This window comes from Xiphophorus couchianus, chromosome 6, assembly GCF_001444195.1.
Source record: "Xiphophorus couchianus chromosome 6, X_couchianus-1.0, whole genome shotgun sequence".
NCBI lineage: Eukaryota > Metazoa > Chordata > Actinopteri > Cyprinodontiformes > Poeciliidae > Xiphophorus > Xiphophorus couchianus.
In genome coordinates, this window is record NC_040233.1 from 18,740,546 (window position 1) to 18,754,780 (window position 14,235).

General features: G+C 38.0%; 2 protein-coding genes across 3 annotated transcripts in view; both read right to left on the reverse strand.

The window, feature by feature from the left end:
* The window catches only part of cacnb2b (calcium channel, voltage-dependent, beta 2b), a 32,574-nt gene extending 26,091 nt beyond the window's left edge, over positions 1–6,483 (reverse strand). For both annotated transcript variants that reach the window (XM_028021804.1, XM_028021803.1), the window contains exon 1: positions 5,461–6,483. In XM_028021804.1, coding sequence (XP_027877605.1) covers positions 5,461–5,508 — 48 coding nt within the window. In that variant the 5' untranslated portion in view covers positions 5,509–6,483. The remainder of the gene's footprint in view (positions 1–5,460) is intronic.
* A 2,344-nt stretch (positions 6,484–8,827) lies between these two features.
* On the reverse strand, positions 8,828–14,225 carry tmem236 (transmembrane protein 236). The gene is made up of 4 exons (XM_028019786.1): positions 13,720–14,225; positions 12,019–12,091; positions 10,324–10,447; positions 8,828–9,686 (listed from the first exon to the last, which is right to left on the reverse strand). The coding sequence occupies exons 1-4, from the start codon at positions 13,974–13,976 to the stop codon at positions 9,061–9,063; spliced, it is 1,080 nt and encodes a 359-aa protein (XP_027875587.1). The 5' UTR covers positions 13,977–14,225; the 3' UTR covers positions 8,828–9,060.
* Between the last annotated feature and the right edge of the window lie 10 nt (positions 14,226–14,235).

Sequence of the window (14,235 nt, forward strand, 5' to 3'; positions counted from 1 at the left end):
AAAGATAATAGCTAGTTGGTTGATCACCATCTGTTTCATCTGACTTTAGCTCATCAAAGCAACACACGCTGAAAATGTTCTCATCATTGGGATACAAGATTGTGTAGAACTTTACAATTTCACAATTGTTTCAGCTGAAGAGGAGCCACTTCCACCGAATCATCTGGGCCGTACCTATCGGCATCATTTGCTACAACTTATCTATCAACTGTAGCTCCACCAATAACGGAGAACGTTTTTGGATTTTGTATCTGCTGACAGAAATGAAGATGACGGGTTCGTGTGCTTTCCAGGTTTTGTCATTGTTTCAAAACTTCTCTTCAAACTTCAAACTCACAAACAGCTGTTCTGTCGAATCTGCTGCTGAGGCAGAGTGACACAGCATCTGGCATTCTCGGTACATATTTACTTTCTGGAAAGCTGTCTATTATGAAATCTGTCCTCTTCAGGTAAGGTAATTGTCACTGATAATAACTTATCCAACTTTATGCTGGAGTATTTGGGTCATGCATCAATAATACATATAAAGAAGTGATGCAAGGCCACATCTAAATGGCTGAAAATGCTCTGGATGGCCTAGTCAATGTCTAGACATAAATCTGATGAAGAGATTGTGGCAACAGGTCAACAGGCCATTTAGGCTTGAAAAAACTCCAATTGTGGCCAAATTAAACAAAAATCTGCAATGAGTGGAGCCCATTTCTTTCACTCTGATGTTAAAGACTAATTTCTCAGTTACTCCAAACACCTCCTGACAGTTTCTACCAAGAGTTATTATATTTTACGTATTTTGTAATTACTCAGCCAGTTTAGTTTGGTCAGCTTATTTCCTTTTATTTTAATGAAAGGATAAAAGTTAATTTTTTTATTACGCAACTAGAAAAACAAAAAGCAGCAGGATTTGTATGTAGTTTGTTTAACAACAGTCTTTTGAAAATAACCTTCAAAAATATCGACGTGCAAAAATGTGTTTTTGAGACTGAATTTGTCTTAAGACAGTAAAAGTCCGCTGTTGTCCCTCTCTAGTGTCATCTACTGCAGTTAAGATGTCAACAACTTGCAGTCTTTTTCCAGACACTAAGGTAAAAATATCTGAACTATCCCTTTTAATCATGTTTGGTTGCACAACTGTTCAACACAAAACTGCTGAGGAGCAAAAAATACCTTCCAAAATGGTAAATTACAAAGTAGTATGTGAACAGAAAAATTATCTCCTTGTAAAAACTGTAATAACCCCCTTTTGACCAGATAACACTAACAGCAAGAAAAAGTCTTTTAAATGAACACTTCAAATCAAGCAACAACTCTCCCCCTCTGTCCTAGTTTCAATCCTCCCCACATCCAACCTGATAAGGAGCCAATACTCACCCAGGAGACGTTCTTTGCCTTCAACAATTTGGACATGGCCCGCAGGTGGAAAGGCAGAGAACCTGACTCCCGACAGACTCAGTCACATGTAAAGACACCCAGACTGCATTTAGCAGCTGTGGCAACATCCTCCAACCTCCACTGTCTGCCCCCTTTGCCAACAAACCTCCCCAGATTTACATCTGCCTGAAGCCTCGCCTGCCCATCAGACCCAGCGAAACATTCTGCAAGGAGGAGGAGGAGGAGGAAGAGGAGAAAGAGTGGGAGCCAAAGAGAAACAAAGACGAGCTCCAGAAGTAGCTGTCAGGGGCAGAAATAGAACTTGCATAAAGTTCCCTCCATCTTCTGCCTGAATCATCCTCTTCTTCCTCTTTGTTGATGGTTACCTTATCACCCTTAAATGACTAAAATCCAAGAGAATGTGAAGGTAAACATCTAACTGAAGCATGGCGTAAATGCTATGAGAAAAAAACTTCAGTCAACTTTGCTCTCCTAACATCTGGGGGAAAAGAGATGGGACATGAAGGAAGAAGAACAGTGAGGAAGAGCGTTGACTGGAAACTGAGTAAGGTGAAATCAACCAGTTGGAAAAGAGCACAGCAGGTTGGAGGGCAGGGTGCTGAGCACCAGCTTTAGATGAAAGAAAAACATTGTTTTCTCTCCAACGTCTTTTTTTCATTCCATACTATGTCAAACAGAGAATAACAGGGGGAGGATGAACCTATTCAGCCTTCATGCCTGTATCCCTGCCTGTGTTATCTTCTGCTGTGATTGTAATCTGGCCGATGAGCCTCTGATTGGTCAGGCAGGGAAAGAGAAGGATTGGTAGAATCAGAGACTAATGGAATTATACACAATTGCCTGTTTTTCCAAACCTAAAATCACATTCAAATTGAGCCGTTTCTGGAGCTTTAGTGACAAAACATGATGTGAGCAACTCTGCAGTGAACTTTGCACAAAAAGGAAGAACATTTATGTTTGGGCAATTATTTTGTAGTTGCACAGATGCTTCTTGGCAATACAGCTTGTTCTATTATTTTATAGTCCATTTACTTCCCTTTAAATTGTGTCACATTTGTGAGAAAAGTATATTTGCTGGTTAAGCATCATAGTTAAGTATATGGGTTTCCTTCCATAAAAAAACTCGTCAAATTCTCTCTGCCAATACCAAACAGATTGTAACTCTTGTTTAATGATTTTGATTGGAGTGGATGACTAATATGTAAAGAAAGAAAACATATTGGCATTTTAACAGCTTATTTAATTTAATAAAACGACACCTGAGTGTGAAAAACCATAAAGGGTAGTATAGATGCTTTTTAGACATAAGTATAGCCAATAAGCAATATAAAAGGGAAATCCTGCTTGATTGTAAAAAGAATAGATTTATGGCCTACAAAATATCTCCTTTACATTTTTTGCACAAAATCATTCTCAATTAATGAGATTTCACTTGCTCAGTTCTGCTTCTTTTTTCTTTTTTTTAGCTGTTTTAATGTCTCTTGTCATGCCATGCCACACCATTCAAATTAACATTCACACTCACACTTTATACATGTGAAGTTTTTAAAATTTTGTTGTGCTTTCTTTCGTGCACAATAATATGGAAATATCTGTAAACAGATGCACAACTACAGAAGAAATGGAGCCTCAAGCACAACCATTAAGGAGTCAGCAAGAGATTTCTGAAGGGAACTTTAACAACAAAACATTTGTCTTTTCTAGCCGTCACTGTACACCACATACAGCAGTAAAACCAGCTGACCAAACATGCTGGAGCTCCATTTGGGTTGCTAGGTAACAGGCTGGGCTACTTGAGGTGTCTAGGTAACGGGAGAAATGTCCACTGATTGTGACTTAGTAATCAAGAGGTTTTTGTAACGGCTAGTTTTCCAGATACCAAAAAACATGAACTTATTGCCAGAAAAAAGGTTGAAACTATTTTAGACTATTTCTTGGAGCAGTAGAGACTCAAATGGAAGTATAGAGCTACATGTGACTCATAAATATTGGCACATAAGTATTTTTGTAGGATTATAAAGTGAAAAAATAGCACAAATTGGTAATAAATCTGAACGGTTTAGTCTTTACTGACCTCAACCTTTTATGTTGGGTTTCAGTAACAGTGCTCTCTATTTGACTACACAATGCAGATCATAATTCAATAAAATATGGTTTTCTGTTTGAAACAATTGATGCTTTTATATTCAACAGTCTTTACCAAATTATAATCACATACATACACGTTCATCAATGAGTCTTCATCAAATGTGAGCACCAGGTATCATTTGTTGTTGCGACTCTGCTTTTATTCGACCTGATTTTCTAAGCTCCTTTTTTTTTCTGGCTTGGTGCTGAGGTGGGCACTCATGCTATGCAGCGGTTACAGCGCACTGTAATCTGCAAGGTTTTAAGCTGACAGTCGAGAGAGTGCCGAGGGCCAACAGTAAGCCAGTTTCATGAGGGGGAAAATATGGCGACGATAAGGTTTTCTGCAGTTGACGCCATCACAAAATGCACAGCTCTAATTAACATCATAATATCAGCATTAACAGGAATTACCAAAAGAAGTGGAGACACATGCAAAACTCATGCAGTAAGTAAAGATGAGTTGGAGGAGAAAGTTAGAGGAAAAGTAGAAAATTGAACAGAGTCAGAAAGAAAAAAGAAAAAAAAGACTGCAATTTCTGTTCAGTGGGTGATTTACCAATCGACAGATTGGTAAATCTAAATTTGTCCAAATTGTACCAATATTATTCCATTTACAAAATATGTCTCTGGAGCCTCTAGAGAATCTCGACTGGTTCAAAATCTTCTGTATTGATTTTACTTGATTTCAGTGAGAAATACTTCATCAAAACATATTGATTGATAGACTTTAAATATTTTGGCAACTATCCAAGTGAATGAAGATCACACTTGTGTGGGGTTAGATCAGGGTTCTGATCTCAGGCAGCAATTTATCAATATCTATAAACTCTCGGTAGCTCAGTTTATGACATGCTAATAACACAAAACATTACAACTCTGTTTCATCACAAAACCAAAGTCATATAGACTCACTTAGTGTGTCCATGATACGGACGACAGGATGTGCCAGAATCTTAATGCAAAAAACGTTCGAAGCCATTGTTTTTGATCCGAAAAATATATGATTAGAAATCAGCAATGAAATAGAGTGTATAATATCCATTAATGTTTTTTGTCAAGTACACCATCCATCCATTCATTTTCTAACCCCCTTGACCCTAGTGGGGTCGGGAGTTGCTGGTGTCTATCTCCGGCTAACGTTCCGGGCGAGAGGAGGGGTACACCCTGGACAGGTTGCCAGTCTATCGCAGGGCAAGTCCACCCACAGCTGTAAAACATTGCCAGAAATCTAAAACTACAAAGAAAATCTGGTGCAAGCTTTAAGTTTTTGTAGATTAATGACTGTTTTTGGTGTCTATTAATCAGTCAACTCCAGCTTATTCAAAATAAAGTTTCTTTACTTTGTTGCAAGGTACTTTAATTCATTTGTGTATGAGTAATACAAATGGTAGGTGGCCTGACAATCTTTCCCAGTCATATTAAATACTCAAAGATCTTTACACTGAAGCCACATTAATACATTCACACTCATATCTATATACCAATACTCAGATAAGTAGGCAACTGGGGTTGAGTGCCTTGCCATTGGAAACACTGACGTATGACAGAAAAAAGCAGGACACAAGCCCACAACCTTCCAGTTACAAACTCTTTACACCAGTAAAAAATCTTCCAATGTCTGTTACAAGAGGATTACTTTGGAAAATAAATCTGAATCATTACAGTAAATCTTTAGACACTCTTTAAAAAATAGATCTAAGCCTGACTGAGAATAAACGAAGAGAATAAAGTGCAAGAGTCCTCAGTCTAAACTCACTGTTTGTGTAATTGAGCATGCAAACGTACTGCAGATGAAAGACAATGCATAAACGCACATCTGAATAAGTGAATTAACTGCTATACCCCCCTGTAGTCCCTTTGCTCTACCCCGCCGCAAGACTCCACTGTTGCTATGCGATCAAAAGGGTGCGTATAGATCCTGCAGGTGATGCTGCCACTTACATAGGTGGACTGCACTCTCCGCCAGTGTCCCAGCCCACAGCAATGCATCAAGACATCAAGTTTTAGGGAGAGAAGGGGACAGGCCAGATGAGCCTCCCGGTTGGGGGATTAGGAGAGGGTGTCACTTTAAAACCAGCTCACAAATTTCACTTTCACGGTCCATTGAGAGAAGCTCATCAGGGAGTTTGGGGATCCCGTGAGAGACGAAGACTCCAATCTACAAAGTCCACAAGTTGTCGAAGGGGTGGAGAGAGAGGGGAGGTCACCTGGGGAGTCAAGTGTCTGCTTCCTCTTTTGGTCCAGGTGAGACTGACAGCATTTATCTAGATATCCACCACCTATGTAGAATATGTCAGTCTGAAGAGCAGCGGGATTTCTAAATCTCTTGGTGTGAATATGCTCACCTCATCTTTAAAAGAACAGGTGGTTCATCTGTCGGTCTGCATATTTGCCCTTCCATCCCGCCTCACCTCTATCAGTGTCTCAGCATCCCCTGTTGAGAATCCTTCAGCCTGCACTTCAGTTCAAACACTGAGAACAGTCTGCTGCTGGAACTAAATATCATTTTCTTCTCTGTGAGTCTCTCAGCGCTCTTCAGTCTCTCACATTAGTCTAGTCAGAGATCCTGCATCATTCCATATCCATCTTGTGCTCATCCCTCTCTCTTAAGCTCACTGTAGGAGTCCAGAATCAGACAGTTTCAGGTTCAGTGCTCTTCAGTCTTCCTTTTCTTCCTCCTTAAAGATTCCAGCCTTGTAGCCCCTCCTCCTTCTCAACCACTGTCTCTCCTTCTCGCTGCGCATGCCGTTTCCTTCACCACAGGGGCACTGCCTCTTCAGGGGCGTTTCAGCTTACCTGAGTCACTCTTTGCGATCCTGTTGCGACTGTCTGTGCACGTGTATGCCTGTGTGTGTGCAGAGGCTGCAGCTGAAGTGCTGCCCCTCTCTGTTGCCATGCTAGAGCTGGGTAACATTCGGCTAGCGCAGGAGAAACACAGCCTGAATTCAAATGCACCTCCAGTCTGTCAGATTTACAAAGCCTCCTCTCCTGCTCAGCAGCCCCCGATCTCTCTTCTGTCTTCCCCTCCTTCCTTATCTCATGATCTGCCCTCTCTTTATCTCATTTCTCTATCTTATTTTCCTCATCTCTGTTCACCTTGTCCACTCTAAGTGCCTCTGCTGTTGTTCAATTTTGAGTAATTTTCTTTTAATTTTGTGCATTCTTGTATAGGGCCCAAAAAAAGCTTTTTTCCCCCAAACTTATTACCAACTATATACAACTTAAACATAATTCAGATTAAATGAAATGAAATCTGAAAGTATTTATAGTTGTAGTGAACCACTTGATTGTTACACACTGCTTTGTGTTGATCTGTAATATAAAGTCCCAATAAAATACACTAGAGTTTTTGATTGTAACATAACAAACAACACAATATTTTTCAGCTTTCTTTGAATTGACTGCACCAGTTCTGAGTTACTTGTTATGACTGTACCTGTTACACATTCGCTTTGTTTCACAATGAACATTACTTATACCTGAACCTAATTAAAAAGATACAATTGTCATTTTTTCTTCTTTGTTAAAATTCTCCTCAAGGTAAACTTTCTACAGCCTTGATCACCGTTCTTGGTGTTTTAGATGTATTTGTTACTCAAATTGTGCATAAGCAAAATTGGATCATTAGTTATTATCTTGTAGCCATTCTCCAACTTATGTTTAAGATATGTAATTCAGTACTTAAATGGACATGGTATGTTTTTTTTTCTATTTTGAAGAGTGGTTAAAGATATGGGCTTCATGTTTATTCTGCAAGAGAAACAGGAATAAATAAAATAAGCAATGATAAACATTTTATCAAGTGTTATTTATGCTTACAGAAAGAAATTGTATTGTCATATATGTTTAGTATTACTGTGAAAGGAGTTACAGTATATACTACAAAGTTTGCAGGAGATTTGCATGAAAACTTTATTTGAAGTTGATAAAATGGCAAATTTTGAACTCATCATTGATGATCAGGGATCTTCGAGTCTCTTACCAAGAGAAATGGTGTCCAGACTGCTGTTTTCTTTGATCATTTTAAGCATTCAGTCTGTCATACTAATGAGAAAGTGTCCTCCGTCACACCAGCAAGCTGCACTCCAATAGCAACCATTATTTGTAATGCAAGCTGCATTAATGCCTTATTGCAGATTATGGTATGAATTATTGAGAAGCCGGAAGATCATGGCTGTGGGGATATTAGGGAAAGTTAATTTAAGTTTTTATGCTCATAAATGAAAGCCATCCAGATCAGGTTCTTTACTGCTTGAGCTACAGCTGTTTGGCTGATGTTTTATCACTCACATGGTGTATAAGGTCTTTAACAAGTTTCTCCCAGGGCTTCATAGGAATGAATTATTTCCTCACCTTATATGATTTTATGTTTTTCTTTGTCAGCTGAAACTAATCTACCACAGGAAGAAAGAGCATGTGAATCATGGGTGTAATTCTGTTTAATGTGTCCTGGTAGGGGTGCAGTATAGTTACTGCATTGTATCGGTGCAGCCACTATAGAGGTCTGCACTGATACAAACTCAAACATCCAAAAAAAAACAAAAGGAAAGGACTTAAAATCTAAATTATCTTCAAAGCACAGGCAACATAAAAATGATTTTTAATTGATTTGCTTCATGTTTTACATTGTTTTAATAAAACCTTGATTCCTGTTCTGCCAGAACTCAAGTCTAACTACTCTTCATCCTCCTTTAGTCTTACATTTTGGTTATGAACGCACTCCATTTACTTCTTTCCTGATTCCACTGCAATAATTTATTCAGTTAATGTTTAAAAGGTAATCTATTACCTCTGCTTAAGTTATTTTGGTTAGGTTTTGTCCTTTAAAGATCTCGGAATCATGTTTTCATTCAACTAAAACCTAAGCAATTTCAGCACGGACCTTTTTGAATTTCAGTTGTTTTTCTTTCAATATTCCTACCTTGAGTTAAGCCTGTTAATAGATAACTTCTCTTAAAAGCACCCTCACATATTTAGTTGTATAAATTTAAACATTTTCACCTGTGTTTTTCTCTATCAATAAATATGTAACTTTAAAATGTTTGATTACTTTCTGTGTTTACAGATGTAAGGATTTTAAAGATTAAATGTAGCAAGAAAACAAGTTCAGAAAGAAAATAAATATGTACAATATTTTCCAAAGTACAAATGACAAAAAATATATGTGTGAAGTTGGTGAATATCTACCCCATTATTTTCTTTTACTTAACAGTTATACACCATATTTAGGCCTGTCATATAAAATCAGGATACAATACAGTTGATTTGATTTAATTTGACTGTAATGTGACCAAATGTAAAAAAACAGCTCAAGAGGTATCAATACTTTTTCAAGGAAATGTATAGATTTAAAGAAAGACAGACATGTCTTTTTTTAACATGTAATTGACATAAATACACTCATATCCAATCTATATACCCTTATATATATCATAAGGCTAATAATTACACAAATGATGTTTCAGTAGGAGTCTATGGTGCTGCTCTTCAAAGAAAACAGTTCAAACATCCACAGGTGAGTTGGAGTCTTTACGTTCCTCCTCAGAACATACTGCTTCTTTTAAATATCCTCAGCTTGGTCATCCATGTGAAATAGATAAAAGTTAAACTTACCAGAACATTTTTGAGAGGATATAGCAAAGGTGTTACAAAACCAAATACAATAATCAGTGCAACTCGAATGATGAAGAAAGGAAGATCCTGCAGCATAGCTCCAGCAAACGGCAGCAGGAAGCTGTGGGGAGCAATGATCATGCGGAGACAAGAAAGGAAAGCCAGGATGTAAACTGGGAACACCCAAGCTGAGTAGAAAATGACTGGCTCCCCGGAAACTCGCACCATCTCCACTGTGTCCAGCCAGAACAAGAAACACTCCACAAATACCTCTGCCCTTCCATCTTTCCTCCACAGGAAGCTTAGGGGACCCGAGTAAGGCATCAGTCTTGGGGTGGAAGAGTACAGGTATGAAGCGTTTGGTCGTGTGCTGTGAGGGGACTCAGTGACATCCTGCCTTTTGTTGGTTGTGCTGCCATTTCTGGCCTCTGCCTGGCCTGGAGTCACACTGTTCTGGCCTTCATCAGCTGGCAGCTGGCCTGAAACACTGGTCACATGTGTCAGCTGGGTCAGGACGGGTCTTGACATGTCGTAGTCAGAATCCATAATATTAGCTGCAAATGACAATACTAGATGTTAAAGCTTAACAATACATTGTTATGTTTAAAGTTTGGCATATAACAATAACAACAGCAAACTGAAACTGGAAGGCAACAGCAGATAATGAGGACAAAACAAATGTCTTGCCTTTCATTCCAAAAGTGAAAATATGAGATTATATGGCTTTGTAGACTCATATTGCTGTGGTGTTATTGGCATAGACGTGCATTTTTTATTTATTTTTTGCTGCTGTCAAGCTTTTTCCTATCTTACCATGTATACTGGAGTAATGAAAATATGTTGCCGGAGTTTAAACATGAGAAACAAAAGATGATCATGTGAACACTAGACCATTCGCCATCTTTTAAGTGCGCAAGTTACTATTAAAGCACAGTTCTGAATAGTATGTGTATGGTGGGATCAAGTGTGTAAAATTCAAAGTGTTCCACTGCTTTAGGATTAAGTATGTTTGTTTTTCAGAAAAGTCCCGCGATGCCCTTTTTGTTTCATACCTGAGAGTCCACTAACCGTCTGGGAAGATTATGGACACCGCTACAATGTTTGAGTTGTATATTGGACAAAACAAATGTCTTACAGATAAAGAACTGAGTTGAACTTATAAAAAAATAATCTTCTAAGTTGAAAGCTTACCTTTACCCATGAGCTTGTGAGGCCGTATCCTCTCTATGATATCCACACAAATCAGGGAGAAAAGAACCAAGGAAACAGGCAGCTCTGTGAAATGGTCGAGTTTTTGTTGCTTGTCCAGCTGGACCTACAGGTCAATAACAGCAAAATGGATATTAACATCTTCCCCCATGGAAGTGCTCAGATAATTTTCTAAAGTGAATTTGCAAGAGAAATGTTATTTTCAGTAGTTTTGCTGGATTTCTTTTGTAGCAAATATAAACAAGGTGAAGCATTTTGTGATTACACTGTCACTTTGATTCCAATTTCCTTATTTAGTGGGAATATAAATCTGTGAAAAATAAGCTTTAAGTAAGCTACTGCTTTTAAATCCAACTTTAGCATCATGAATAAAATAAAGCAGTCATTTCCTGGATGACTAACACTGCATCACATGTGGAAGAAGAATGCCTGGGTGTTCTTTACAAGACTTTGTCACTCCATTAAGGTTTGCATATATTTGCTTCCACATAGTTGTCTCATGGACACATGATGGTATTTAAGCCAGAATCTGATGTGTACTTAGATAAAGCCATTGTAACACTTTTTTTGTAGTCACTCTGTTGTAGATTTAGTGTTTGGTATCATTGTCCGGTTCAAGACCTAACTCCAGTCAATCTTTAGCCAATGGATAGAGAGCCTCATGAGTGACTCTGTATTACACATACAATGAAATGCAGAGCTAATACAATGTACAAAGACATTACACTCATATGTCACATTGCTTCCAGACAATCCAAGATCAAAATGTCAAAGAAACTTGGTTATTATGATCCATTTATTTTGTTTATCCATCTCAGGATGTTGAGTGTCATTAAAATTTGGGTTAATGGAAAACCTGTTTTTCTTTACTATCTGTTACTGAGTATCTAATATAGACTGCACAGTCTTGTGACATTTCACTGCCCTGGTCTGACTTGCAATGGTGACAAAGTCCTGCTCACTCTTTCGTTAGTGGTCAAATACATCTGGATTGAAGAGTGAACGTGAAGTTGGTTCTCTCAGTTCTGAGTGTTTACAATTCAGGGGCGAAAAAGTGATCCGTTGTGTTTGGTGTAGCCAAACTTACTAACTAGTCATTGTGCTGTTTCAATTAGTTGTCAGTTTATTCATTAAACACTGTACTTCAACAAACATATGAGCAGAAAAGTAAGCTTTCATCAGTTATTATGCTCAGACTTTTCCACAGTCTTCGGATCGGTGTTGAACCGGACATCATATGAGAAATGTTCTGAATGTTAGTGATTAAGTTTAATTTAACTCAATAAGTTGCATAAGTTGCAAAAGAAATCTACAACAACTCTTCATCACACTGTAAATCTTGCAAATGTAGATACACAAACTAAATCTGTCATTTGTCATATATCTTAATGTGTTTTTAATGATTGACCAAGAAGAGTAACTTAATGTCCAGCTAATGGGGGTCCTTAACAATAAATAACAAAATCGGTGCTTAAGTGTGCCAGATTGACAATAACGGCTCTAAGTATTCAAGATCTTGTTTTTTCATCCACACAGGGATGATAATGTGGGTTTGCACCTCAAATAGGTTATTTAAAGAAAATATGAGCCTCTTCAAGGACCCAGTTGGCATATGACAGAACAACACATCAACAGGTGCATCACAGAGACAGCAGTGATCAGTCTTGAGGGAATTACCTTGGAACTGGCTATTAGAATTGCAAAACATGGCAGCGTTGACAGCAGAAGATATGCCAGTGCTGTCGGTCTCCTGAAAAGTGAATAAGGTTTATGTTGTTAGGGTCACTGAAATATGAGAAATGTTTTGCAATCCAATTTGATCACATGGCACATTAATGTACTGTCTTCTGGTCATTATCACCGTAGGAATGGTTATGTGTGCCTTCGTAATGTTGGGGAAAAATAAACTCAAGCAATAAGATCCGTCAATAAATATAATAAAGAACCTTCATGCGGTGAATAAAACTGTTATACTTCACATTCACCGGCTTTTTAGGGAAAAGTATGTTAAGAGCTGAATGGAAGTGATTTGACTTCCAAGTATTGCTACTCCTTGAGTATTTTCTTTTAATGAAAAACATTTAATCACACTGCCACTATTCTCTTCAATGAATATTACTGAACTTTCCCAGAACAGAAAAACACAATAATTGTATCAAAACAATTTTTTGGTACAGTTTTGTACAGGCTGTCTTTCTAAAATTTCTGTATTTTCCTTCGTCCATCAGCTCATCAACTGACAATTCTGTCGATGCAGACGTAAAGCATCCTCACAGCATATTGCTGCCACCACCATGTTTAACAGTATAATTTGTATTTTCATGATTATGTGCAGTGTTAGATTTCAGTATTCTGCATTTTGATCTCATCTGACCAAAGCACCTTTAGTATATTTGCTGTTTTCCCTACACTTGGTGCATTTTGCAAACATTTTTATTCTTTTTTGCCATTAGAGACACATTTGAGGGGAGTGGAGGCAATACAATCCTGAGAACTGATTCACCAAAATGAGCAGAGGATTTCTGCAGGTTATCCAAAGTTACCAGGGACCTCTTTGTTGCTTCTCTAACAAAAGTTATACTTACTAAGTGTATAACTTAGCAGTTTGATGGATGGCAGCTGATGAATGACATTTTTTTGTTTAACTTGTGCCGTTTCTCCTGTGGTGTCTGTTGTGTTCCATGGTCTTTGTGATGTTATCTTTCCAATAATGTTCTCTAATAAACCTTTGAAGCCTTCACAGAACAGCTGGATTTTTTCTAAACATCGCAATTCTATTTACAAATGAAGTTGAATGCAAATGTAGGGATGGTATCATTATAATTTGCTTAATTAGGGAAATGAGTGAAATTATGCTTTTCTTTTCACTTCAGTATGTAGTATGTTCTACTTTATACAGGAATGAAACATAAAATGACATACATTTAAGTTTGTAGTTGCAGTGCAAAAAAATGTAAAAATATTCAAGGAGTTCAAATATTTTTACAAAATATGCACCAATATGCTCTTAGCCACACTTGATGCAATCAATTAAATGGATTTCTGAATTAGTTACAGGTTTTCATTCCTCCACCTCTTAAAGCTCAACAGATAAAATATTCAGGTTTATGTACACTTTTAGAAAAATAGAAATACCTGAACTGATTCTATTCAATACTTTTAAAATATCAACAACAACGTACAGGGATTATTCTGCATCACAATCTACCTTTTGAGCATATTATTTTTGTAATACTCAAAGGACTCCAATTTATTTCCCTGAGAATTCATATTTTTTTGCAGTATTATTACTTTAGTTTAAGCCTCAAATGTTCCTGATAATCTAAGATTCATTTCAGTCCTCACTAAGACAACTGAAGACAAATCATTGCAACTCACCACTGCGTGATCTCCAAAATGAATCTCCGCTTCTTCAGGATCACGTATTTGAGAGGAACCCACACCAGCAAGGTTGCAGAGGTCACATAGGCAATAGAAGCCGCCACCACGAGCCAGTAAGCAGTCACATTCTGTCCTTTCACGTCTCTTATAATCCTGGCAAATCTCTCCATGACTACAAAAACAGGGACGATGAGAGCTGCAAACTGCAGCACCTCGTACACGATGAGCTTGACCGTCCTCCCTGAGGGCACCATCCCTGAACGCTGGTGGCTACTTGGAAATTGGAGCTTCAGACTTTGACAATCATCTCCCTCAGAATGTCCCTGGAGGAATGTTGAACTCTGCTCACTGCTTACACTGCACTGGAGGTTGTATTGTTTTACTGCCCGCCTAATGAGCTGGTCACATTCATCCTTTTACAGCTCCAAAAACGGATGCAATCCCAATCACATAACCTCAAGAAGAAACTGTACAGTGCTTGACTTATGCAAAAGTTCTATAGAAAGTACAGTT

Coding starts and splice junctions, on each gene's coding strand:
- tmem236 (XM_028019786.1), bottom strand. CDS start 13,976: ATGGTGCCCTCAGGGAGGACGGTCAAGCTCATCGTGTACGAGGTGCTG. Junction 12,092..13,719: donor ATTTTGGAGATCACGCAGTG/GTGAGTTGCAAT, acceptor TTCACTTTTCAG/GAGACCGACAGCACTGGCAT. Junction 10,448..12,018: donor TTCTAATAGCCAGTTCCAAG/GTAATTCCCTCA, acceptor ATTGACCTGTAG/GTCCAGCTGGACAAGCAACA.